This window comes from Amblyomma americanum, chromosome 6, assembly GCF_052857255.1.
Source record: "Amblyomma americanum isolate KBUSLIRL-KWMA chromosome 6, ASM5285725v1, whole genome shotgun sequence".
In the NCBI taxonomy this organism is placed as follows: domain Eukaryota; kingdom Metazoa; phylum Arthropoda; class Arachnida; order Ixodida; family Ixodidae; genus Amblyomma; species Amblyomma americanum.
In genome coordinates, this window is record NC_135502.1 from 77,451,743 (window position 1) to 77,478,680 (window position 26,938).

Below are 26,938 nucleotides of genomic sequence, written 5' to 3' on the forward strand. Positions count from 1 at the left end.
TTCCGGTTGTCGCTCCTAGCCAAAGCCACCTAGACTCTAGGTGGCTTTGTCCTAGCCCCTCAGCAGCAGCGTCGGCGGCGTGGCGGCATCTCTCTGCCTTCCTGGATTGCGGCGCGCGCCGGGTTTCTTGCTTGTCATCTGTGGTAATTAGCAGTAATAAACCCGGACCTCGAGGTGCGACAGCTCGCTTTTACGGCCGCGATGGGCATCGAGCCCTATGCGTGCGCACGAAGAGCCGTGCGAGTGGCTCCGGAACTCCCGACAGAGGGAGGCGGCAGAGGAAAATTGAAACCATATGCGCGAAGGCAATGCCCTGGCTCGCTTGCCCAAGAGGGTCGCGCGGCGGCACGAGCAGACGATTTTCACGGCTACCGGAAGTGTGCCCGTGACGTCGTGGCTGCCGTGGCTCCAGCGAATGAGAGCGTGTAGTGGCCTGGCGACGTCATGGTACAGTGACGTCTTTGTTCCACGATTTTAGTTCCAAAATCGGTCACTTCGAGTGCACCAGTCGGCCCATGAATTTTGAAAAACACTGTTTTTAAAAGTTCATAATAAATTGCCGGCTCATTTCCGAAGACTCATACTTTGTGTGAATGCTTCTTAGCATCATTTCTAAGCATTGAAAACATTTACAAGTGACTTTTTATTCGTTGCATAGTCCCTTTAACCACTGAGCCACCGCGGCGGGGATTCGTATTCGAAAATTTCAATATTCGCACTCCCCTAGTCTAGAGCCTTTCGCGTTGTCAGCAACAGGTACTACCTTCGTAGGAAATTCATTTATTGCAGTATAAATGGTAGAACGTAAAAGATAGATGCATAAGCGATACCCAAGCGAATGACATAACTCCGTGTCAGTGCTCCGTGCTTACCGAGCGTGCCAGCTTTCATGCTTGCGGTGGAAGATCGCTATGGCGCTTGTACTTTCTGACCTGATAGGTCGATAAACGACCAATTAAGAGGATTTTCGGAGAGCTCGAAAGTCGGCTTACAGCGATTCATTGTGCTCCGGACTCTGTACGTAGACGGACGAGGCGTGCATTGTTGATTTTTTTTTTGACGTGCCTTTAATTGGATTTAACTTTTACACGTTGGTATATTTACAAGCTCAGATATTTTATTCAAAGAAATAATATACTGTTTTCTTGCTTATTTCGCGGAATTTTTCCAGATAAACTTCGCGACACCGCCAGGGCGACCGTTGGAGAAATCGTGTTTGGCCAGGGTTCTGAAAGATTGTAATCGAATTGTGGATATTTTAGGCAATAATAGACTTCTCTGAAATAGCAGCAACGTGTCGAAACAGTCAAAGTGCGCCGCCAAAACGATCGACTTAGAGATGCGATGGAACTCGCGACGCTCGCCAGTGAGGGAGTTCACTGGCCTCTGGGGCATGTCTGGCGGTCAACCGCAATGACTTCGAACTGCAAACCGATTTTAAGGTATCGCTTCTCGGCCTCTTGGCTAAGATCAAAGTGTAGTACCTGTTCTTATCAGCTTAATATCTGATATGGGTCCTAATTGGGCCCAAGATATTAAACATATTTTTGGAATGCGGTGGGGTGCTTGAAGCTTGCTTCGCCTCCGCCACGGGTTGGCCCGGACTTGCACTACTTCCGGGATCGGCCCACTCACCCCTCATGGGGTGAGGCCTCATCAAATCTAAAATCAGATGTTAAATGCACACCAACACCTGACACAATCCACATTGTGTGATTGTGGGCAGTTACGTTCCACATAACCGACGAGCTTTTCCTACTGCAGTGGGAACAACCATGAACTGCAGCGATTGTCGACTTCGGGCTTGCTGCGAAGAGCTGTTTGAAACCACCTTGTGAATGGATCAGACAAAAATTAATGAAACTTTTGTGTATAATGAGTGCACAGAAAAAAAGTCCGCTTGAGATGAAAATGTCTTGCTGTAAATATATTGCAGATATTGGAAGAGAAGTGCAGTGAAACACACGAGTCCATCTGAGGTTATAAGGATAGCGAAGAAACCCAGTAGTGTTTTCCAAACAGGTAAACAAGTTGGCAGCTTTTGTAGAAGAGCTGGTCTGCAGTGATGAGCATAGGAACAGGAGTGCCTCTTTTTATTTCAAGAACCAAATTAGTTTTCATTACTGCATTGATATTGGAAAGTCCTCAAATAGAATGTACTTGTGGAGGATATCTAAGAAGGAAAACTGCTTTGTATTTTTACCTCTCATGGGAACACTACATACGCTGGGAACAGTATTCATTTGGAAGAAGTGCTTGAAAGATTACTTTTTTACCAAGTTTGTTAGGCATGATTTTTTTTTGTCTATGGTCAGTCAAAATGCAAGCCCAACGTGGGGAACACAGATGTTCTATTGGCTTCAGCAGTGTTGTGTATTAGTGCATTATAGTGTAGGTCACTGTTTGGTTTAGTAGCTACTGGCAGAAATGGTAAAAGGTGAATTATTTTTTAATTATATGTTACGTGATGAGGTAAAATATGAGTCTTGGTGAGGTATCTGTGGTAATGTCTAAACAAGCATACCCACTTTCCTGCTATGTGTAGCTCTTTGAACTGGCTTATTTGGGTGGCTCATGAATATAGTATGGGTGCAAAGCAAGTACATGAAGGGAGACCCAGAAGAGCATTGATATCTTTAGCTTGGTATAGTGGAGCATTTCTAAGTCCTTATTTTTCTCTGTGCCAGTTTGTCTGTGCAGGGGCTCATTGATGTCTCCAACTCTCGAACCTCCAAGAGGAGACTGCCGACATCAACACCAAGTGCTCCCAGCTAGAACACAACTCCTGCATCAGCTATCACTGCTAAAGAAATGCAAGCTGCAGACTGAACAGATGGATAAGTGGACGGTGAGAGTGGCAACTTTGATGTGGAGTGGTGGCAGGTGCCATCAGCTCAATGTTGATGTTTTGTGTTTTGTACTGTTTTAGTATTCACCTTCCTTACAGTTGCAAATTGCAATATTTTTAGGCTGTACTGAACCTGATGTGATATTCTATAGTTCCTTACTTCCTTACTTTTCAGCCACGACTCCTCACAACAGTTTTAAAGGAGTATAAACACCGATTTCAGTTGCACATTTTCTTCTCTGTAATGATGTGTGACACGTATTATGCATGAGTCATCATGGGGTATTTTATTTCCTGTGACAGCAAAATAATTTACTATTGAATTTTTTCTCTTACTGTTCCTGTTTCATCAACTGTGCATGATGGCTGTGATGCATAAGGTATGTTTTAGTCCGTTAGGCATGAAAGAAGCTACAGTCTAATTGTTGATACATAGTTTGAATTCACTACAGCACTTCAGGGTTGTACGGCTTTCACATCACAAAAATCTTGAAAAAAAAAAAGAATTTTAGAAAACACCACATTTTGTATCTGTAAGGTGTTATTAATTATATCCCAAAAATATCCCCCGGAAACCACCCAGAAGTGATTTCAAAAAATGTTTTTGAGGCCGCAGGAAGCAAGCCGAAATTTATTTATTTATTTATTTATTCACGTTGCCTCACAGGCTCCAAGCATGGAGTATTGTGTGAGGGGGGGATTACATAAATAGGGGTAATAACAGGAGCATGAATGACACGATTATATAATGCTGATTGACTGTTAGTACTCATTAAACAGTAAGAACATCATTATACAATAGTTATTGACGCGTCAGTATTTAGAAAAAATGGCTGTTATTTCGGTCCTAAAAGAAGCTGGATCACGAATATTGACAATGTGTTCCGGAAGACCATTCCAGTGAACAATAGCCTGCGGCAAAGCGGATGAATTGAATGCAACGGTTTTACCTGAAAGGCGTTTGAAGCTGAGATGGTTGTTTAAACGGCGCGAAATGCGGTGAGGTTGGGCAAGAGAGAGAGTCGAAAGATTACTGCTATAGACTATCTTGTGAAATAAGCAGATTAGGGCAATTAATCTTCGTGATTGCAAGGTACAAAGAGAGAGCGATAATTTAATGTTTGTGACGCTTGAGTGACGGTCATAGTTTCTGGAGATGAAACGCGCAGCACGATTTTGGACTGATTCAAGGGAGTTAATTAAATAAGCCTGGTGAGGTGACCAAATGGATGATGCATACTCGAGTTGCGGACGAACAAATGTTTGATAGGCGAGCTTACGGGTAGTAGCAGGAGTTCCATGAAGATTCCGTTTTAGGTATCCTAAGGTCCGGGATGCTTTAGCTGTTATTTTCTGTATATGAGTGGACCAGGACAAGTTACATGAAAAATGGGCACCGAGGTATTTGTAAGAAGACACCTGAGAGACTAAGCTGTTATCGAGCATGTAATTGAACGAAGAGTTAGATTTTTTGCGGCTGAATGTCATTAACTTGCATTTTTCAGTGTTAAGTGACATTTGCCAGGATGAACACCAAGCGGTTACATGATCGAGGTCCCTTTGAAGTGCAAGAAGGTCTGCAGGTGATCGGATTTTGCGGTAAATTATGCAGTCATCTGCGAACAAGCGAATGGTTGATGTAATGTTAGATGGCAGATCATTAATGTAAATCAGGAACAGCAACGGGCCCAGGACGCTTCCTTGAGGAACACCAGATAGAACATCGCTAAACGGAGATGAGTGGCCGTTAACAACCGTGAACTGTTTACGAAAAGACAAGAAATTCCTTAGCCATGAGGTTGTTAGTGAGTCTAGGTTGAGGGAAGTAATTTTACCTATTAAGCGTGAGTGCGCAACGCGGTCGAATGCTTTTGAGAAATCTAAGAATATGCAGTCTGTTTGGAAGTTCTCGTTCATGTTGTGTAGTAGCTCGTTAGTAAATTCCAGTAGTTGAGTCTCACAAGAGAAGCCTTTCCTGAACCCGTGCTGGTTAGAAAAAAAGAAATTATTACTATCTAGATGCTGCGCCACTGCTGATACGATGATGTGTTCGAGGATCTTACATGGGACAGATGTCAATGATATGGGGCGATAATTTTGCGCGTTCGTTTTATCACCTGATTTGAAGATGGGGATAATTTTACCAATTTTCCAATCCCTTGGAATTTCACCAGTTGATAGCGACTGACGAAATATATGGAAGAGAATATTGCTTGAATGGATCACTGTGCTTTTGAGAATTTTTGTATTAATATCATCAATGCCAGCAGAAGTCGAAATCTTAAGATTGTTTATTAATGCTGCAATACCGGAGACACTTATTTCTATGGGACTCATGTACTGGTAATCGGCATCTACTAATGGTGGAGTAGTGGAATGGTCTTCCTGTGTGAACACTGAAGAAAAATAATTATTAAATATAAGTGGGCATTCTTCTTCTATAACTGGAGCACCAGTGTTATCCAACAACGAAACAAGAACCGGAGTGTCAATAGGTGATATCGTTTTCCAAAATTTTTTAGGGTTGTGTGTCATAAGAGATTGAAGGTCATGGGAATAATATTTAAGCTTTGCTTTGCGGATGGCACTACAATATGTTTTTTCGGCGGTTTTGTGTTTCTGCCATGAAGCCGGTGTGCCAAGGCGTTTGGCAGCTTTGAATAGTCGCTTTTTCTTGTTTTTTAATGCATGTAACATCCTGTTGAACCATGGTTTAGACGCGTTCGTGCGGAGGGTGAGCAGTGGTATATGACGGTGTACCAATTCCAGTAAACTATTTTTGAACAAAACCCAGTTCTCGTTGGCCGAACGCTGAGAAAAAGTCGGAAGATATGTGTCACAAAAGGATTGTAACCCTATATTAATGGCATTGTAGTCAGCGCGGTTATAATCAAAAATACGTTTAGGTGTTTGTGCACGTGCGCATGAAGGCATGGAAATCGTGAAATTAAGCAGTTCGTGATCACTAAAGCCATCAGAATAAGAGATAGGGCTTATATTGTCTGGGACTGACGAGAAGACGAGGTCAAGCTTATTGTTTCCTCGGGTAGGTTTTTCGACTAATTGAACCAAAGAGAAATCGAGAGTTAGTTGAACAAAATTAGTGCCATCACGTGTTCTCGAACTTAAGCTCGGCCAGTCAATTTCGGGAAAGTTGAAGTCACCAAGTAGACAAATACTTGCTTTTGGAAATTTAGCTTTTGCTTCAGTTAGGTTATCATGTAGATCAGAGACGAATGATTGCGGACTATCTGGTGGTCTGTAACAAACTCCAAGAAGATGCTTGGAAGATGGCGATGTGATGCAAACCCACAAAATTTCTAAGTTACTAGGAATATCAACGGGAAAAGAAGTTATATGCTTTTTAGCAGCAATCAACACCCCTCCTCCCCTTCTGTCGCTCCTATCGTTTCTGTAGATAGTGAAACTGTCCATATCAGGCAAGACTTCATCGTTCCTAATATCTTTATGGAGCCACGTTTCGGTTAGTATTAAAATGTCGCATTCACAATTGTCAAGGTATGAACAAAGTTCGATGCGCTTAGGAAGAATGCTGCGTATGTTAGTGAAAAGTAAGGAGAGCTGCGATTGCGCGGTGTTATTGCGGTAAGATGTTTGTTCTTTCCTGATGACACGTGTAGCCGAGCAACACCTTACCTATGCGGAAGATAGTTTTACGGTGTCAGTAGCGGCGTCGTACACGTAAACACTATCGTTTATTCTCAGCTTATCGACATTTAGCTTGTACGGAACTTTTTGTGGTTTGGCAAATTCGATCAACTTCTTTCTAGCCAGTCGTGTCTGAAAGGAGAAATCTTCGCGCACAGCGTAGTTAGTTCCTTTCAGCTTGATGCCGTTCCCAATGATCTGTTGTTTGTCCTTAAACAATGTGAATTTTACCATCACTGGCCTGCACTTTTCCGGGTCGTATTTACCAATGCGGTGTGCCCGTTCTATTTGCGATGAATCTACTGTAATGTCCAATTCATTCTTGCACAGGTCAATCACTTTTGTTTCAGCACTTGACCATGTCTCAGATATGTCATCGGAAAGGCCGAAAAAAAGCAAGTTGCAGCGTCTCATCCTGTTTTCCGCGTCATTACAACGCGATTCAATAATTCTGAGCTGGTCAGAGATGACGCTGGAAACTGCACCAGGAGAATCAGCCGAAGACGCAGCGGGATTGTTTTTTAGATCTGAAACGTCCACTTCAACACTGCGAAGTCTAGAAGACAACTGCTTCAGTTCAATGTCTACTGACGCTTGCCACTGCTTCAACTCTCTCAAATCACTTCGAATTCCATCTTGGCCGGATTCGATCCTTTGTACAGTCTTCAGCACAGTAGCCAGGATGTCATTAGAATCAGGTCCGGGGTTTGTTTCCACATCCCCGGAAAGAATTAAGAATAAACTACTTAAGCAATGTTGCACAGTTTCCTCGCATGCTTCAAGGGCAAATAACCACTCTCTGGGGCACGACACCAAAAACAAGCAGCGATTCTTGCTTCTTAGGCAAGTGCAATGATCAAGGTAACTCACCTGGAACAGTGTGAAAGGTAAGTGCTCCATTGCCAATACGGCGTCGTGCCCCAGAGGGGCGTTCACGGGCAGCAGCTTATATTCCGTGTGGCCGGCGCTGATAGTGGTATCGCTGGTGATGAACGACCGCGGTTGCCAGCCGAAGAACAGGTTTCCTTCCAGATGGATCTGTAGGCAAGGCTGTTGCGTCCAATCCGCGGGTTGATTCGCGTTCTCAACTGGGCAGGTGAAGACCACGTCCGATGCCAAACAAGGTAGCGATGAGCCAAGGAGTAGGGCAGCCTGGAACAGTGTGAAAGGTAAGTGCTCCATTGCCAATACGGCGTCGTGCCCCAGAGGGGCGTTCACGGGCAGCAGCTTATATTCCGTGTGGCCGGCGCTGATAGTGGTATCGCTGGTGATGAACGACCGCGGTTGCCAGCCGAAGAACAGGTTTCCTTCCAGATGGATCTGTAGGCAAGGCTGTTGCGTCCAATCCGCGGGTTGATTCGCGTTCTCAACTGGGCAGGTGAAGACCACGTCCGATGCCAAACAAGGTAGCGATGAGCCAAGGAGTAGGGCAGCCTGGAACAGTGTGAAAGGTAAGTGCTCCATTGCCAATACGGCGTCGTGCCCCAGAGGGGCGTTCACGGGCAGCAGCTTATATTCCGTGTGGCCGGCGCTGATAGTGGTATCGCTGGTGATGAACGACCGCGGTTGCCAGCCGAAGAACAGGTTTCCTTCCAGATGGATCTGTAGGCAAGGCTGTTGCGTCCAATCCGCGGGTTGATTCGCGTTCTCAACTGGGCAGGTGAAGACCACGTCCGATGCCAAACAAGGTAGCGATGAGCCAAGGAGTAGGGCAGCCTGGAACAGTGTGAAAGGTAAGTGCTCCATTGCCAGTTTTCCCAAGTGTTTGTCTTTTACCTGACTGCCCTGCTTGCAGAAAGCATAGCATGACAGCTGCATTATGGATGCTTATGTGGTTTGTTATATTGTGTTCCGTGATTAATTCTTTATGCACTGACTTCCTATATTTATGAACTACTTTCTCATTTCTCAACTACTTTCAATATGACTGCCACGAGCAAAAAAGAAAAGAGGGATGAGTAAAACAGTGGACCTAAGGAAAGGCACGTTAATTGACATGTGGCACTTGAGAGAAAGAGAAGAGGGAAGAAAAGAATATGCAGTGGTATTTTCGGAAGATATAGAAGATGATGGTGAAACCGAAAACGAGGCGGAAGTAGAAGAAAATGAAGTGGATGCATAAAAGGAGGGGTGGCGGCATGTACAGGAGGAGGAACGTTCAAGGTGCGGACGGTGGCACACGGCCGTCTGTGGTCCCCACCGGCTGATTCCCCAGTCCCGTGGATCACGACGCTGACCTTGTATTCGGAACGTGGGCCCTGTGTCAACGCCACTGGAACGACGACTTGGCCAGCGGCTGTTGCTACCTCGCAGACCTCGTCACAGGTACGAGGACGCTCCAACATCAACATCCAGTTAAGGCGACGTGGCAGCACCGACCCCCTTCACCTGATCCTCCTCAACACTCCTCTCGTGGAACAGCGGTGCCTCTTGAAACAAGGTACCACCTGGGTTTTTATCCAGGATAGCGTGCGAACCACCCATGCTTGGTAGCAAGACTGTATGAGTATGACTTTGTGGTTTACAAGTGAAGACCATTAGAATGGTAGGACTGCGGTGTTTTCTGTAGCATTATCTTTGTGTATGTGTAATGCGCTGTTTTGTTCATTGTTATGCATGTGTAAAGTGTGGAATCTTGAGTTTCCCCTTCGAAGCCTTCTCTCTCCTTTATAGGCTTGCACGCATACAGAGCGCTTACCATTTTATATCGGAAGCACACATTGGTGCGACAATGACATATTAATGAGTGCTTTATGAAAGTGTGCATATAAAGCATTGTGTAGAAAAAATTGAGCTGCTAAAAAAATATTTGAAGAGCGTTACTGTGTCAAACATTTCTTTTGGTACAACTGAAGTGACTGCAGGTGCGTACCATGTTTTGTTGTCAAGCTAGGCTTTCTGCAAGTTTGATGTAAGAGGTATTCATGCGACGTTACGGGCGCCATTTCACACCCAGCTTCAGCGGTGCAGGCCAGACGAGGGGGAATGAGACAATTAGAGATGCACCGTAGCCTTTCGCCCTGCTGCATGGAAGCCAAAATGGTGACCACTGTGGCCTGAGTGCATACCTCCTATAGCACTGAAGCATATAAAAATTTGTCAAAAGCAAGTTATTTCGGTGAAAGTTTGTATTTAAGATGCATTCAGTGGACTTCCCAATAAGCTGGCCAAATTTCTATGCCGTACACCAAAAAATAAAAAATTTCACCTCTGATCATGTCCTCCCTTAAAGGACCATACACACCTAATTTTAGTTGCACGCTTTCTTCTTTCAAGTGTTGCGTATACATTAGAATACATGGTTCACCATGTAATATTCGCTTACGACCACTACATAATTTATAATTGAATTCCTTCTTTCATGCTGTTTCAGTTTCGTCAACCTGACGTTAGTGGGTGCTTAGGTAAAATGAAGCGCTAAAAAAAAGAAATATATTCGCTTATACAAGTTTAATTCGCTACAATGTACGCTTAAGCCAGCCTGCTTCAAGGTTTGTAATGACAAAAAATTGGTGTATCTGCAATTTTATAGGTGTTGTTCTTATGGCTCATGACTTAACCCTTTCACTGCCGGGTTTTTTAATCACTGCTGCACACTCCCTGCCGTGGTTGGTTTTGCATGTCTTTTTTTAGTTTCCTGGAAATTTTATGCTTGCAATGCACTGTGATGCATTACTAAGATAAGATGGGTTGAAAGCATGCTCCTGAGGCTTGAACTCTTTCTTCTTCCAGCAGAAATCTTGCTCATCGGATTTCCTCTTGTTACGCAGATTTTTAGGTGGCAGAGGCTCTTCATCGCTGTCTTCACTAGACAAGGCACTTAGGTGGGCTGCTTCCTTGTTGTCACTATCAGAGTCCGAATTCTTAAGCAGTTCTTGAATTTCCTCATCCGTCAAAGCGCGGACGCACGTGGCACGCTGCCTCGCCATGGCTGCTCTGCTGAGGCCAAAACGGAGTGACGCGGATGTAGAAACATGCGCTCCATCTGTTTAAAATTTACTCCACAAGTTCTATGAATTTATGAGCCCTCTTCTTAGATGGCACGACATGCTTGCTTCTTTTTTTTTTGCACGAGTGTTATCGGGAGTGGCAGGGAGCGAGTTAAATAGCCAAAATGAGTTGCAGAAGCAGGGGGTGTGCATGTGTGGTTGCCAGAGTTATCTCGGGGGTGGCAGTGAAAGGGTTGAACACCGACTACTCTACACGTCGCAGCCATTGTTCAGGAGGGTCCCCGTGCCTCCGAAAATGTTCCAACAGGGCAGTGACCGGCTGGCCCGTGTCCTTGACGGTCGCGAGGTGAACCCAATTCGGAGGATAAAAAGGTGAGCCCCATCCTGTACGGGCCAATATGCTCTGGCAAAGTGAGCATTTCCCATGATCAACTCTTCCCCGTCCTCGCCCCCACAGGGGGGCGTCTGCAGCATGCAGGCGTTGGTGAGTGGCGATACCACGGGTTCCCGAGCATCCACAGGGATATCCCTGCAGGGGGATGATGGTGAGCAGTGCGTCACCGTGGACCCAAGTACTTGCGCTTATCCGTGCGTGGCATCGCCGTGTCCGGAGAAAAGGGGAACCTGGTGGTTGAGCCGATGCCGAGTGTTTGGACCTTTAAAGCTCCTCGGCGGAGGCAACACACCACTTTGGCCCCAGCTTCCTTTAGACGGCACCTCCGGCCTGACCCGACCAGTGGAAATCGGCAGTCGCCTTTTCCTATCCTCCCCTCTGTCTTTCACTTTCCTACCATCTTTCTTAGAACTTTCCTGTTTCCTCCTCCCTTCTCGGTTTTTCCTCTTTTCCTGGCAGCCAGGGGTAACCTTGTGCGACCAACTACCCTGAGTTGCGTCATATTTGGTTATAGTTGCGATGTATAGCTGGCGTGGGCATGACTTGCTTTCAAGTTCCTGTTGCGTCCCCTTGTTGGACTCCGTGGTGGTTGGCTGGCACCATGACCGAACAACAAATGTATTTTATGGCTACTTCATTCCTTTTTTCTGATCGCCCTCTGAAGAGAGGGCACACCGATATGACAGCAAGGTTCTTTGCAAAGAATCCCTATAACTTTCCAAGATTTCACGTGGTTCACTCCAACCACGAAGAAAAAACTGCTAGACTCATTTCATCGTTTCACGTGACAAAAACTCTCAGACACCATAGGCCAGGGGTACAAACTAAAAAAAAAAAGCTAATGGAGACCTTCTACTTGAAGTTCTTTATAACAACCAGCATGAAAAACTGCAAGAAGTCACTTGCTTTGGAGACATTCCTGTACTAGTCAGCCCAGACCGATCATTGAATAGTCTGTGGAGTCATTTCAGACGATGACCTAAGATGCTTGAGTGAGGAGGAACTTCTGGAAGGCATAAAGGAACAGAATGTCACGAACGTGTACAGGATTAAAACCAGACACGACGATAAAGAAACCCAAACAAAGCACATTGTCCTCACCTTCGCTTCAAGCACACTTCCAGAGTCTGTAGAGGTCGGATACACCAAAATTAAGCTGAGACCATACATTCCAAACTTACGTCGATGCTACAAATGCCAGAAGTATGGCCACGGTTTGCATAGCTGCCGGGGCAAACAGATCTGCGTTAAATGTACTTCTTACAACCATCTCGCTGAAAACTGATGTCAAGCCCTACCTTTGCGTAAACTGTGAGGGCAGCCACCCGGCTTACTCATGGGCATGCCCAGCCTGGAAAAAAGAAAAAGAAATTATTACACTCAAAGTAAAAGAAAACATAATGTTCAGAGAAGCGCGGAAATGACTCCCGTTGGGGCAGAACCCAACCTACTCTGCTGTGGTGCAACAGGGCACAGCATCACAGCGGCCATCGGCACCTGCACAGCTCACAAACAGTGAGCCTGGAGTAGGGCCACCTGTGCCCCTGGTGGCCGCAGCTAGTTCTGCGCCACCACCCACGAAACAGGCCGCGCGGTCTGCCGTCCCTAAGGCCCCTCCTTACACGGAGAGGTCCAACATGAAAACAGCTGTGCGTTCAGCGAGTTCGTCCAGCTTATCCAAGGATGCGATGGACACAGCTCCTCCCTCGCCCCGCTGCAGCGGCGGCAAAGTTCTATCGAGCAAAAAAAAAAAAGGGATAAAATTCCAATAACTGTTCCAAGAGACCCATCAGCCTAGGTTTTAAACCTCATCCCTATCTAGTCTATTGAATTCAATTCAATTCAAGGATTTATGTTTCTTTCAAAATACAAAACAGTTGCTGGAACTGTCGTGGAATTTTACACTACACTGACGTAACATATTTTAAATTCATTCTCCCCGGTAGCACTGTGTCTCCATGCAGGAGACTAACCTAGGACCACAGAACAAAAATATTCTTAAGTACCAATTGTCTTTCGTTGCGACCGAGCGAACTCAAGCAGGCTCTCTGAAGGTGCTGCTATTGCGGTCCAGGGGGTGTTGCAACTCAGAAAATCAACCTAAAAACCTCATATGAGGCAGTTGCTGTGACCGTTCTCGATTTTAAAACCATAACAATATGCTTCATATACACTGAACCTCACCTAACCATCACACTTCACGATTTAGAAACGCTTTTAATACAACTACCAGAGCTGGACCTTTCAGTTGGGGATTTTAATGCTCACTCCTCCTTTTGGGGAAGTGAATATACGGACGTCAGGGGCAGAATTCTGGAAGATTTTATTCTCTGCAACAATGTATGCCTGCTGAACACGGGCAGACACACTTACTGTTCTCCAAGTAGTGGGAAAATGAGCTGTCTAGATTTATCTTTTTGTTCACCTTGTGTTTTTAACGATTTTAAATGGGGTGTCATTGACAACCCATATGGCAGCAATCATCTTGCTGTATTAATCAGTTTAATATCCCCACCAGAAATCATCCCAACAAAGCTGTGTCCTTGGAAACTTCATTTAGCAGACTGGGAACTATTTAGAACAGAAGCCACACTAGAATAAATTGCTTTAGAAAATCTGAGAATTGATGAAATAAGTGATAAGTTCATGAATTGCATCATAACTGCCGTACATTTAACTATTCCCCATTCTTCAGGAGCGGTGCATCAAAACCGCAAAGTGTGATGTACAAAAGTCTGCAAGTAAGCCAAAAAACTACAAAACAGAGCTTGGGGTAAATTTCGTAGGTATTCACCACAAGAGAACCACGTATATTTTAAAAAGGCAAGAGCCAAAGCTAGGTACGTCCGTCGCAGTGCAGATAAAACCTCATGGCAAAGTTATGTTACTTCTATAAGCAGTCAAACAACATAAAAAAAATGTTTAATAGTTTTGAAAATTAGATCACAATTCCCTTCTGGACAACACCTGGCGCACAAACAGGCATAAAAGGACAGGCAGACATTTTGGGGGAACACTTCGCGCCAGTTTCCAGTTCGTCTCACTGTTCGCAGTCATTCCTAAAATACAAAAATATAGCCGAAAAACAGACTTCCAACAAGTGGAGGTGCAAACCAGGAATACAACAAGTTAATTACTCTCCAAAAAATCAATAGAGAACTGTCTGCCGGCAAAAAAACTGCTCCAGGACCCGATCAGATACACTATCAAATGCTTGCCCATCTTTCCCAGCCTGCCGTAGAGGCACTCCTGACTTTCTTTAACAAAATATTCATAGAAAGAAAATACCTCAGGTGTGGAAAAGAGCCTGAAATCTAGGAAACCAACAACTTCACCTGAAAGCCATAGACCAATAGCACTTACAAGCTGTCTCGCAAAATCTTTCAAGTGTCCTAAATACAAGACTAACATTTGTCCTCGATTCCCACGAACTTCTCAACGTCCATCAATGCAGTTTTAAAAAGGCATGCTCAACAACTGACCATCTTGTTCATCTCGAAAACACAATTAGGGAAGCGTTTATACACAAACAGGACTGTCTCGCGGTCTTCTTCAATATGGAGAAAGCATATGATACAACTTGGAGGTTTGAGATTCTCCGTGACCTAGGTGACCTAGGTATCCGTGGTAGGATGTTAAACAGCCTAAATGACTTCCTTTCAAACTGTTCTTTCCATGTACGCCTAGGCTCAACGCTGTCAAGGAAATTCATTCAGGAAAATGGAGTACCTCAGGGGTGTATATATTAAGCACGACCCTGTTTATTATAAAAATGAATTCCATAGCTAAAATAATCCCCAAGACTATCATGTATTCAGTCTACGTCGATGATCTCCAAATAGCCTGCACATCCTCAAACATAACAACATGCGAGAGACAAATACAACTGACAGTAAGCAAACTGACGACATGGACAGATAAAAATGGTTTCAAGTTTTCCACGCAAAAGTCAGTAGGTGTTCTGTTCTAGCTGAAAAGAGGGTTGCACACTGATCCCACACTTTATCTAAATGAAGTCACAATACCAGTAAAAGTTGAGCACAAGTTTTTGGGAATAACTTTTGATGAAAAACTCACATTCCTGCCACACATTAACACCCTCAAAAAGAAAGCTTCTAAATCCTTGAATATACTAAAAATACTTTCATGAAAAACACTGGGGCTCCGATAGGACATGTCTGTTACAAATTTATCGCTCTGTAGTATGCTGTACCTTAGATTATGGTTGTATAGTTTATGGATCAGCAAAACCATCGTACCTTAAGCGACTGGATCCAGCACATAATTTCGGCTTGCGTCTTTCCACTGGTGCAAACAGGACGTCATTCATAAACAGTCTGTATGTAGAAACCAATGAGCCATCACTGTAGACAGATAAGCCATGCTCACATGCTCGTACATTTTAAAATTTCGTTCACTGCACAAACATGTTTGTTATTTCATCATTACAATGTGCCCATCTAGAATACTCTTTAACAATAACCCGCAAGCTACCAGGCCACTGCTCTTGCGATTGAAAGAGATGTGCCAGAACCTCGGCGTACTAGACATATTGCCAAGCATTGCTCGAAGGCGAGGTCCACTGCCACCATGGTATAAGTTCCCTGAAATCTGTGATTTCACTCTCACACAGTTTCACAAAAAACAAATGCCGGAAGAAGCTATAATGAAAGAATTTTTTACACTCGAGGAAAAACACAGTACTTTCACAGCATATTATACAGATAAGTCAAAAACAGAGGCGTACGTTGGTAGCACAGTGGCACAAGGGAATCGGAATAAAATAGTAACACTTCCACAGTGTGCATCCATCTTCACTGCCGAATGCTACGCCATGTGTGTAGCCATAGAAAAATAGTAAAGGAGAACCTTGCCAACAGTATTATTTACAGAGACTCTCTAAGTGTGCTTACAGCCCTTAATTCCAGAAATGCAATAACTCCGCTGCTTGGCGACCTCATACACAACATTACAACAGCCATAGCTCAAGGACAAAACTTAAGACTCTGCTGGATACCTAGTCATGTCGGCATAAAAGGCAATGAAAGAGCAGATTTGTGCGCTTCTCAAGCCTGCGGCAAGCAAATTAAAAATGTAAATATGCCCTATAGAGATTGCATAAAAATTCTGCATTGTAATGCAAGGAAAAAAATGGCAGTCCACTTGGAACAATGAAATAAATAACAAACTACACCTAATGAAACCAGTTTTAGGCCAATGGAAGTCATCTGTGCACCAAAAACGTTCCAAGGAAGTCCTTATCTGCCATCTCCGTATAGGCCACACACACATTACACACAACTTTCTGCTTACAAAAGAGACAAACCAGTTTGCACATGTGGAGATGAACTTAAAGTTACATGCTCGCAACTGGAAAAGCTAAGGAAAAAGTGCTTTTCTCCATTTTATAATCAATGCATCCCTTTTCACCCAGCACTGCTCTTAGGTGAAAATGCAATTGTGGACATGTCTTTTGTTTTTAGATTTTTAACAGAAGCTGGTGTTCTTAAATGGATATAAAACATGACCTAGTGCTTCGCCTGATGCACCTCAGCCACTTTCTCATTCCCGAGAAAAGGGGCTGAGGTATTGTGTCTGATTGGTTGGGGGCCTCCAGTCCTTGCACAGTTAAGGACGGCTGATGATGTTACCCGACCTCCTTTGAAACTTTTAATATTAGCCGTTTATCAATATTGTTTTGCTGTCAATACTAGGTAGAAGTAAATAACTTTTTAAGCTTTCTACACTGTCATAATTTTTTATCTGTGTAAAAATCTTTACAAAACAATTTCTTATACCTTGAGCTTGGCGCATGATAGCCTTAGTTGCTTATGCGCCATTAAACCCAATAAAATACAATGCAATTAATCCGTTTTTAGTTTTCTGAAAGACGCAGCGATCTTAAACAAAGTATAATATCAAAGAACTATTAACTCTAAAAATTCTTACCCTGTGCTTTGACGCGTTTTATGATACACCTCATCCATTTTCTCAGGCCTGAGGCTGAGTTTTACATTTGATTTGTTGGGCTCCTCCAAGTCCTTGTCCTGACAAGGACTTTCGCTGAGGACACCCAATTCTTGAAATAAATTATACCATGTGTTTGGCGCATGATAGCCTGAGCTGATTGTGCACCATAAAACCCAATACAACACAAATCTTCCTCGTCATCTCGTACGCCCGCTGCTGCTGATCGACTCTCAGACTACAGACCATCCTCGGGTCTAGAAAGCTGTGAGAGAACTTTTTAGCCCCTGACTGTTGACCTGGAGAATATTTTAGCCCTTGTTTGAACATTGATTGTCCTTAGTATTTTGTCCATTGTATCTTTAGTGTAACTCTCTGCTCATACTTACCGTTTAGAAAACTTGTTTTGTGTTACCTATATCCTTCGCTTAATCACTGTATTTGCTAACAGTTAGGATTTTTTTTTCCCAGTCTTTTGTCACGAAGTTGTTATAGCTTTTGTTATTAGTGTCATTAGAACTGCTCGCTATAAATATATCCAGTTATTTGTTACAAAAGCGACTGTCGTGACCTTATTCCTCAATCCAACATTAACACACGTGCTTCATGGGTTGACTGGCCTAGCTTTTAAATGTGTCCGCAAACCTCTTTAGAGGGATGGTGAGTAACCGTAAAGGGGATCTCGCGCCTCTGCTTACTGTAAAGGCGGAGGTTTAGTACCCATGCTGCCGTCAGCAAAACAAAAAATTTGGAGGGGCCATTTAAGCTCCGCCTTAAGGGTATGACCTGATAAGGTATTAGGTTGATTCCCATACATGTAGAATTGGTCATTCTCTACTCTACATTCATCGATCCCTAGGAGTCCTCCCACTACTTCTGGTGCAGTTGAACTGCAGTTAAGCGATGCTCACAAGCTGGTGGGAAGGTTGCGATGACACCGCAAGGTCACATGACCTAGGTGGCCCATCTGCCTCCTAGGTTTCTTCTCTGGGGATTTTTCTTGGATTTTTCCCTCACAGTGAACAATGCCGACGGCTAGGCCGGATTTTCTGTGACCGAGCTCCTTAATGCTGTTGCGTTAGAGCCCTACTTGCCTTAAACCCGACGTGGACTGCCAGAAAGCACATGATCAGCTGGACTCGTCATGAGCCAGAAATGACATTGTGCTAATGACCAGCCTGGCTTGTCCAAGTCCACTAGGGGGTTAAATGTAAACCATGAACACGTCACCCTTGCTAAGCCCCACCTGGTGACTGATTAGAGTACCAGAATTTGTTGGTTGTTGACCCTGGTGTATGCCTTCTAGTAGATCTCTTCACTTGCTTTGCACAGGAGTGGTACCATGTCTACCATTGCTGTGAATGATTCTTTGTGAATAGCAACTATTGTCACCATTAATGAGCATAGTGTTTGATGCTTCTTCCTCCCAGGAGATCTGGAAATCCCCAAGTGGTGCCGCCATCAATGAGGATTGTGACCTTGACTGGCCAAACTCAAAGTTGATTGGCAACTGCATGAGCAGATGCGCCATCCCGCTCCAGCCTGAGCAGGTGGGTGGAGCACCAAGCAGCTACCCAGGTTGGACATAGGCTTTGACGTCACACGTGCGCAGCTGAGGGACATGTTCTGGTGGGTGCTGTTGCTGTGTTCATTCCGTAGCTGCGCTATTTTCGAATGACACACAAAATGGCTAGGATTTGTTGTTCCACTGTGCTCAGTGTAATCACATTTTCATTACACTACATCTCTTACACAACTGCAGCCAAGGCAGATTACATGGCTGTGATGGCCAGCTACAAATCTAAATATGGCCTAACTGCAGTAGTTAAGGAGTTAACTATTAGGATTTGGCTACCCTACTAGTTACCATGTCACCGGTTTTCTGACGTCCGCCACCACTAGTGTTAAGGTGAGATGAGGCTTCGTTTTGTGCAAAAAACTGCACAGGCCTAAGAACCACCGGATCTGACAACGAGTTTACTGCCAGCATGCTTTTAAAAACTAGTGGCCAGTGCACTTCATGAGTGTATTAGACATGCAAACTAAACCTTAACAAGGTGCACTATGAAGAGCTCAAACTAAAGCACCATTTTGACATTGGCCTTTTTCTGCTGACATTATCAGAAAAAATTGGCGGTGGTTTAGCTCCGGTTAAACCTGGAGTGACGCGATAGCTACAGCTTGCCGAGTGGAACTTGGTCACGTGATTAATCACGTGACGAACCACGTGAACAGCCATGGCGCCGCGCCACCGGCAGCTGCTCCGCATCACGTGACCAACCACGTGACAGCGTGGCGGCACAGCCACAGGGTGGCAGTGCCGCCACCGCCACAGTGCCGAAGGCTCAGAATGCTACCGTAATGTAGCTATCGCTACAAAACTCAACGGTGAGTGCTTCATGTTATGAGGAGAGCAGTGAAACACAGCAGTTAATGAATGTTCCTCGTACATTTAACAAGGTGATGGGGATGTGAATCACTGAAAACCACATGGCAACTTTCAGTGTATAGGGGCTGACATACAGATATAAGCAATTTTAGGGGGAACATTAGGTTCGCTCTGAAAAATTTTTTACTTCTGCATTGTTCTTGGAAACATTTCAAGTGGACTGTACATCCAGAGAAATGCTGCCTTGAAGAAAAGTGTGCTGCTCATTTATACCTTTGAGTAATCTGCCTTTTTCACAAGGCATGGCACCCTCTGGGGAGTTGGTGAAAACTGGTTGAAAACAAATGCATGTGGAAGACACAGGCACGGTCCCCCCCCCTGAAACCAAGGTCATCCCCCTCGGATCTCAGAAGTTCATAAAACCTGCGGTGCCTAAAGAATTCTCTTTCCCAGGTACATCCTCATGAGGCACATAATTCCTTGGCTTTCGTTCAGCAAATTTTCTCCTTGCAAGGAGCATTCAGGCATTTAGGCACACCCAAATTTCAGCCGGATATTGATGTCACAATCAAGTAGTACGAGACGCCTTTTTCACAAGTGACACCCTCTAGGCAGTTTATGAAAATTAATCTGCTACTCAGAAAACTAGTTGAAAACAAATGCACGTGGACACTGCAGGTGTGATCTTCTTCTACGAGGTGCCATGTGTGCAAGCAAGGTATCAGGTGTGCGCTTGACGGCTGCTACCATCTGTTGCTTGTGCCTGTAGCAGACACGAACTGCAGCTACCTGGCCATGGTGGACACTGCCGTAACGGGCAGTGGCAGATGCTGCATCTGCCCATTTTTAGCACAATAGTGTGCTTTTCTTTGTAGGTCATCTCAGTGGCAACCGTGAGGAACAAATAGCCAGGCCTATCATAAACCAGCCCATTTGACTCCATATAAATCCAAGATGGCGCCTTTCACACTGGTCGGTTTAGACAGCGATGCCTGCTTGCATCTATATTATGTCAAAAAAAAAAAACTTACCTTCTGCTGAAAAAAAAACGATCTTCACAGTATTTCTGGCCATTATTTTTATCCAAAAAATCGAACATTCGGACTCCCCAGAATCCGAAATATCGGTCGTTAATACAGTAGACTCCCTTTAGAAAGGCATTGAACGTGGTCTGCTCTGTGCAGCGAATGCCATGGGCACGTCCTAATTACCGTGTTTATACACTTGCATAATGTGACAACAAATATAACGCAAGAGGAAAGTTTGAGACTGCACAGAAATAAAAAAATATTGATTATAACGTGATTGCAGCCAGTTCAAGTTGTACTAACAACAGCCAAGGTCATGGAAGGAACGGTGATCATGGTATGAAAAAATGAGGAAGCAACGCATACGTTTATTTTCTTTTAAGTAACACTGGATAAATGTGCACGACATCGAGCGCAGCAAATTTAAGCCGCTGACGCATTAACGCACTCAGTCCTCGCGCAGCAGTGGTCACCCGTCGCCACTGTGCCACCGCTGCTTTGTGTTTCGTGCTGCCCAGTCTGGATGGTCTGCACCACCGTCAGAAAGTTGGCTTCTTCTAGCAGCATGTGAGTCGTGTGGGGAAGGTCACTGTAGTAAAAATCTTGTAGTGGCACTTTGGTTCCCAGGGCCAGCCTTAATTACCTCATTCGGCGCCCTCCTGTCAAAGCACCCCCCCCCCCCCCCCCTCCCGCAGCCGTCAATTTCTTTAGATTTACCTTTTCCCGATTCATTTTTTTCTTTTCTGGGGGACACCTGATATTAAAACAAAATTGTTTTGACAGTCCATTAATGTGACCTGTGTATTGCGATATCTGAAGCCTGAAGGAAGACCACGAATTAATAGCACCAGCCAGCAGTCGTCACCATGATTCTGCCTTAGGTTATACCTATATAGGTCCCAGCGGGTGACAGAGTTAACGCTGACATTTCAAGCAGCTCATACGGTCCAAGAACACGTACGCAAAGAGGCTTATCAGTGAAAATTAAGTTTAGTTGCATTTCCAGACAACTTCCATTATTATTCAAGAAGGTTGCGTGCACGAACAAATCGCAAATACTGGCTGCCTGATTGATTTAAACCTTTATAAGAAACCAGCCAATGCTAGAGGCATGAATAGAGTGGACACCAAAGCGACACACACTATAGCTATTCCAAGATTAATAGGAGCAATTAGTTCCTCGTAATGAAGGGAAGTGTCCATTTAGTAAATTGTCCATTTAGTAACAAACAGTCGCATAGAGCTAGATCTCTACTTATTGAGCTCAGTCGGTTCACTCCATTGCATTGCTCCCAAGCCCTTGAATTAGCACACTACAAAACACACATGCCAGTTATTAGATGGCGCAGCGTAAGGCAGTTTGCGCCCCAGCATTTTTGCCGACGTACTGCGCATTCACCTTCCAGCACTTGTGACATTGCGAGCCAAGAATGCAGGCATCAGAGGCAAAAAAGAATCAGCTTTGGTCATTTGATGTACTTAGTCTGTGCATCTTTATTTTATAATGCATGAGGTACCATAATGCCACCTCAGATTCTCGTGCCTTGTGTTTTTGCGACGATGGTGCCGATTCAGTTTTTTTCCTTGTGTGGTGGCGAGGCACGCTTCCGTGATCAGGGCCCCACCAGTGGGCACGGGCAGGAAGGTCATCGCACAGAGAGCACAGACTTCTCAAGCTGATGCCTATGGCGGCAAAGGATTAGCTTTCTTCTCTCCCCTGCGCTTGCCGGGTTGCAGCGGGGACACGAGTCTCCTGCTTGAAGCCCCGCTGGCTTTGTTGCTAGCGGTGGCGTGCTAGCTTCGGAACAGGCGACATGCGGAGAGGACGGCCAAGACAGCGGCACTGACTGATCTTTTGTGTGAGTCCTTCGGAGTCAGCCGAACCTAATGCCTCACGACCGACAGGGTCGGTGTCCCCTTCATGCTGGCACCCTGTACGACCGCACTGGTTGCCCACCCCAAAGACCAGCACTGTTGGTTCTGAATATAACGTCAGGTGCTTTGTGAAAGCAGTGAAGTGAGCAGACAAAAAAAAGAAGCTCTTGTTAGACTCATGTAAATATGGTAGTGCTTGCGCAAACGTTCATATTGTATTCCCACCCTGGCATTGCACACACCATTGATGCTTGCTTGCATGTTGAGCTTATGTTTAGAAGGCTTGTAATGCCCAATGACCATTGCAGACCCGTCCAAAATAAATTTTCTGCGTCTGTTCTATATCATTGCTCCTCATTCTTGATATCTTCGTCTCATCAGGTGTATATCACATGAAAAAGTCTATGGTGCCATAGTTGCGAAAGTTACGCCCAGTTGATTGAGATATTACCATATTTATTCGCGTAATTAGTGCACCCGTAATTTATCACCCGGATTTATATATAAAAAAAACAAACATATATGACGCTTCCTGCTGCGCCAGACTACCAGCATGCACGCGGATGGACAGAGGGCAGGATTGAGAAGTTCAGCACGGCTGCTTCACTGTGTGCAGCTGTGGAAGGTTCAAGTGGCAACGGGATGCTGTTTTAAAGATATCACTGCCAAGGCCAAAAGAAAATGAAGTCATACCTTGTGCATACAATAGGTGAGCACGGCAGGCTTTTTTGAGTGGGAGTGCAAGACTGGGGCCACAGAACCAGCGTGCCTGGATTGCCATGATAGCCCCCCTTCCCTAAACACACGAGTGGAAGTGGATCGGCACCAGCAAAATAGTCATGAAGGTGATAATGCCGATGTACTGGAAAGAAATAACAGCAGCAATGTCCACTCAGCAGCTTACCCTTTCAGTAGCAATTCAAAAAGTCATAACGCGTACTGTACTTACTATACTGTATATTGTCACCTGTAAGTCAACCGTTTATTACAAAAACAACCATTCGAAATTGGGGGCATCGACATATGCGGTGCCTGCCTATATGCAGGGGTAACATTTCACCTGAGCCGTGGGTACCACAGACCCCATGCCAATGCTCATCCCCCATAGGACGCATTAAGCTCCATGTGTAAAAAAAGTTAAATTTGTTTGAAAATTGGTTCTGGTAAAAAAAAAAAATTGCAAGCTACTTACCTGGCTCGCTCGCACTGGCAGATGCTGTCCTGGATGAACCGCTATGGGAACATATACTTCCTGTAACCTCCTGGGCACGCAGGAATTTGAAACTGCCTAACCGTTTGCTGTTCTTGTTGCCACTAGTCAGCCAAGTTATACACAAGAGAGCTGTTCTGTTGCTTTTTATCTCCATTTTCCTCTGACTATTGGCTTTGTGATTGTACTGTTGCGCATTCATTGCTTTGAGTTGCGCACGTGCTGCATGCCATGCAAGGAAGTGTATAACAACGAGCAGGGTGGCAAAGAAGGATGGGGAGGGTATCCACTGACATACATTTGCAGTCAACTTTCTTTTTGGCCAGGGAGCAGTGCGAGTTTGGAGGTTGACGTATAGATGGCAATTTGCGGCATATATTAAATTGTTTTAGCCTTGCGGAATCCCAACGACTTTCAAAATTTGCTGAGGAACCCCATGTCTCTTGCCTTCTGCGCGTTCCTGCCTTAAGGGGTGGAGACACCAAATCTCTCCTAGTGTTTTTGCTTTCGAATGATGCGTAAGACATTAGTAAAGATGGATCAGCACAGAGTTCACCCATGCTCAATAAATGATTTGTAATTGAGTACCTTCCCTCATGTAGTTTTAGTGTAGGTTACAGTAGCCAAGCTGTAGTTTTAGCATGACAAGTATGTATGAGACAAATGAGGTAAGGCACAGTGGGTGAGGCACACAATAACTGGAATATACTTAAGAGAGCACTAAAATATAATTACTGGTTATCATTTGCTACAACTCTCATGCTAGCCTACTCCAGAAGGTGAAATTGCAGTGAGTGAATGAACAGCTGGTATATGCAGTTTTTCTGTGCCTTTTGTGACCTGGTTGTTGCTTTAATTGTGACCTCACAACCATCATTCAACTGATGAAACTGAAACGGCAGAGAAGGAAACTGTAAATTATTTATCAAGTATAAGTGAATTTAATGTGGTGATCAATGTTTACTGTAGTTTTGTCTTCATTCCAAAGCAAGAACACAATGAAAAATTTTCTGGTCTTGCCCCCTGCATATAATAGGCGTACAGGCACATGGCTTCTCAAAAAATGCCCAAATTCAATTGAGAATGACTAGCTGTGAAATAAGTCTGCTGTCAACAATTATAGCATGATTACTCGTAGTGAAAGTCTGGTATCTGCCACCACGGTGGCCGTGTTTCTTTGGTGCCAGTTCAGCTGCTGATCCCGAGGTCGTGGGTTTGATCCTGGCCGTAGTGCTTGTGTTTCGATGAAGGTGAAATGCAAAATACTTGAGTGCTGTGCAATGTCAGTGCATAATAAAGAATTCCCGAGGTGATAGTCTGGAGCCCTCCACTACAGCGTTCCTCATAGCTCGTGCATACCCCATGAACACAAGGGTTCCACAGAACTCGCTCTGCTTTTCTAATGTTGTCCTGTGCAAGCTTACTGCAGCTTCCGACATCTAACGTAACACAATAGTGACAAGTCATACGTGCAAGGATCCTAGCTTATCAGCGTTGAGTATGTATTAGCAACTTGCTGTAATGACTGGCACAGTCATGTTCTAATGGATTGAACTCAAGGAAAGGTAATTAGCTGTGCACAAATATATGTGTATGTCTCGTATGAGCACAAAATGGATTCACCTAACGTGATTTCAACAACATGCAGCTATTCTTGGTTACAGTGTAATACAATCTGGTCGATGCTTCCTTAGCGCTGTACGTCTCCTATGCCCTTTGTATTTTTTCCTGCTGACAGTACATCTAGCACATGTATAAATGCTGTTTTCAGTGTGCCGTGCAATGGGCACGGTGGCAGCATGCCTACAACTCTTTCTGGCTCAAAAAGAAAAGGAAAAAGCAGTCAGTCAGAAGTACCAAGGTAAGCGTTTCTTTGATTCGGTGCCACTGCAGTTTTGACAGTTGCTCTAGGCTTTTTTCTTTCTGCTAATATCTGCGTTGCTGAATAATTTCGGGAACTATTTCACTGGCTATTTTATAGCGACTTCACAGAACCAATTTCATGGCAAGAGGCTGCTCAAAATTTTCTATAATGAACAATAAACCAGTTGTTAAGGAACAAACCCTTTCTCAGGATATTTCTAGCAGTCTGTTCTTGCCAGGTGTCAGATTAAGAAATAATGCCAGAAGAGGCACATAGTATTATTGAAATGTCTCTGCGAGTGTGATGTACCTCCGAGGGCATATTGTTTCTCATTTGAATTACTATTTCATATTTTAGCGCATATTCACATAATTGCACTTTGTTTATTTGTAGTTAATCTGTTGTCTTTTGAACCTGTTTTAATCTGTTGTCTTTTGTTGTCTTTTCCAGTATTCCTTACAGCTTCTTTGGCTTGGGTGGCCAGTTGATCTTCAGTTCAGTTTCACTTGGATTGAACGAGCTGGTAACAACTGGCAACTTGTTTCGGCAGTAGGACATTCACCTTGGATTTTATTGTTATTGTGGAAAAATGGCTTTCACTTTGCCATCCCTTTGGCGCACTGGTGAATTTCTGTGCTCGATTTGTCCTGGTACCTCTGTTAATATGCTGGCTCTTCCGAAGCGCCGAGTGGCTAGTCCTTGTATTGTACCTGTGCCACTTCCGGCTAGGACATGGGAGCACTGTATCGCCAGTTTCAATACTATTCTAAAGTGAAGCTCCGCCCACATTCATGACCATCGCTTAGAAAGTCCATTGTGAAAATTCTCATGACCTGAACAAGAAGCATATATCCAACACAAAATGCATGATAAGCTGAAGTATTTTTATTATTGTTATTGCCTCAAATTATGTCGTTCGTCGTACTCAGAATTTTGTTACCAGTGTGGGTATGTGTGCCTCTGGCTTGTTTGATGTATTGCACACATTCACAAGCTGATTTTATTTGCTGTCGTGGTTGGTAAGCGGAGCAATAACAGGACCTGGTGGGTCATGACCCATTGTTACCAACTGCTGTTCTTGAAGTGACACCAGTGATGCCAATGAACGACTCATCAGCACCTGTGGCAAGGCGACCACTCTGCACTTGGCAAAGTCTGCAATGGTAGGACGCCTCGGAACAACACACATCCAGCGGTTTAATATGAATGGACGAGAGAAGGGAATGAACAGAGCTCTGGGGAATAAAGGTTGCATTGTCTTGTTATACCGACCCAGCTGTTTTTGCGTTGTTTTTCCTTGCACTTATCATTCCCTTTTTTTGTGCGTATGGTGTGCCGGCACTACAGCCCACATTTGCGGAAAATCCAATTGCAGTTCTGGACCTAGTGTAATGCAGGTAGTTTCTAAACAACAAGAAACTCGGTGGCGCGGTCTCTGACATCCTGCACGCAGCGGTGATGTGCGCACAGTGCTAGCACCACCCACTGCTTCTCGCCTTTTAGCTTTTTAAGACTATAAAAAAAAAAAAACTATCGCCAGACGCTCCCTCCCGAGCTTTTTCCTCCATGGCAGGTAGGCCACAGCAACTTTTCCGATAACGCCGACGACGACACCGGATTTTCTGCAGAACGATATTCCACGACTACAGCGCAACGAACGGGACGTAGGTGGAGGACACAGGCAGAGACACAACACAGCGCAGCGCTGTGTTGTGTCCCTGCCTGTGTACTTATAATATATACG

The 26,938-nt window shown here is 44.5% G+C and overlaps 1 protein-coding gene, 1 long non-coding RNA gene and 1 other non-coding gene across 4 annotated transcripts; 2 read left to right on the plus strand and 1 right to left on the minus strand.

The window, feature by feature from the left end:
- The first annotated feature begins 877 nt into the window (after positions 1-877).
- Positions 878-26,466, plus strand: LOC144093757 (uncharacterized). The gene is made up of 6 exons (XR_013306320.1): positions 878-1,442; positions 2,688-2,848; positions 8,664-8,957; positions 18,259-18,457; positions 25,102-25,191; positions 25,645-26,466. It is a non-coding gene; the product is annotated as an uncharacterized LOC144093757 (long non-coding RNA).
- On the plus strand, positions 1,445-1,636 carry LOC144095735 (U2 spliceosomal RNA). The gene has a single exon (XR_013306757.1). It is a non-coding gene; the product is annotated as a U2 spliceosomal RNA (small nuclear RNA).
- Positions 10,846-25,108, minus strand: LOC144093755 (uncharacterized). Of its 2 annotated transcripts, XR_013306319.1 has the most exons (6): positions 23,313-25,108; positions 22,814-22,982; positions 15,121-15,198; positions 12,160-12,212; positions 11,963-12,085; positions 10,846-11,867 (listed from the first exon to the last, which is right to left on the minus strand). XR_013306319.1 is itself a non-coding variant. In XM_077627452.1 (5 exons), the coding sequence occupies exons 1-5, from the start codon at positions 23,530-23,532 to the stop codon at positions 12,039-12,041; spliced, it is 567 nt and encodes a 188-aa protein (XP_077483578.1). In that variant the 5' UTR covers positions 23,533-25,108; the 3' UTR covers positions 11,875-12,038. The 2 variants fall into 2 exon arrangements, 1 of the variants encoding a protein (XP_077483578.1); XM_077627452.1 differs by lacking the exon at positions 10,846-11,867 and having other exon boundaries at positions 11,875-12,085.
- Positions 26,467-26,938: the final 472 nt, after the last annotated feature.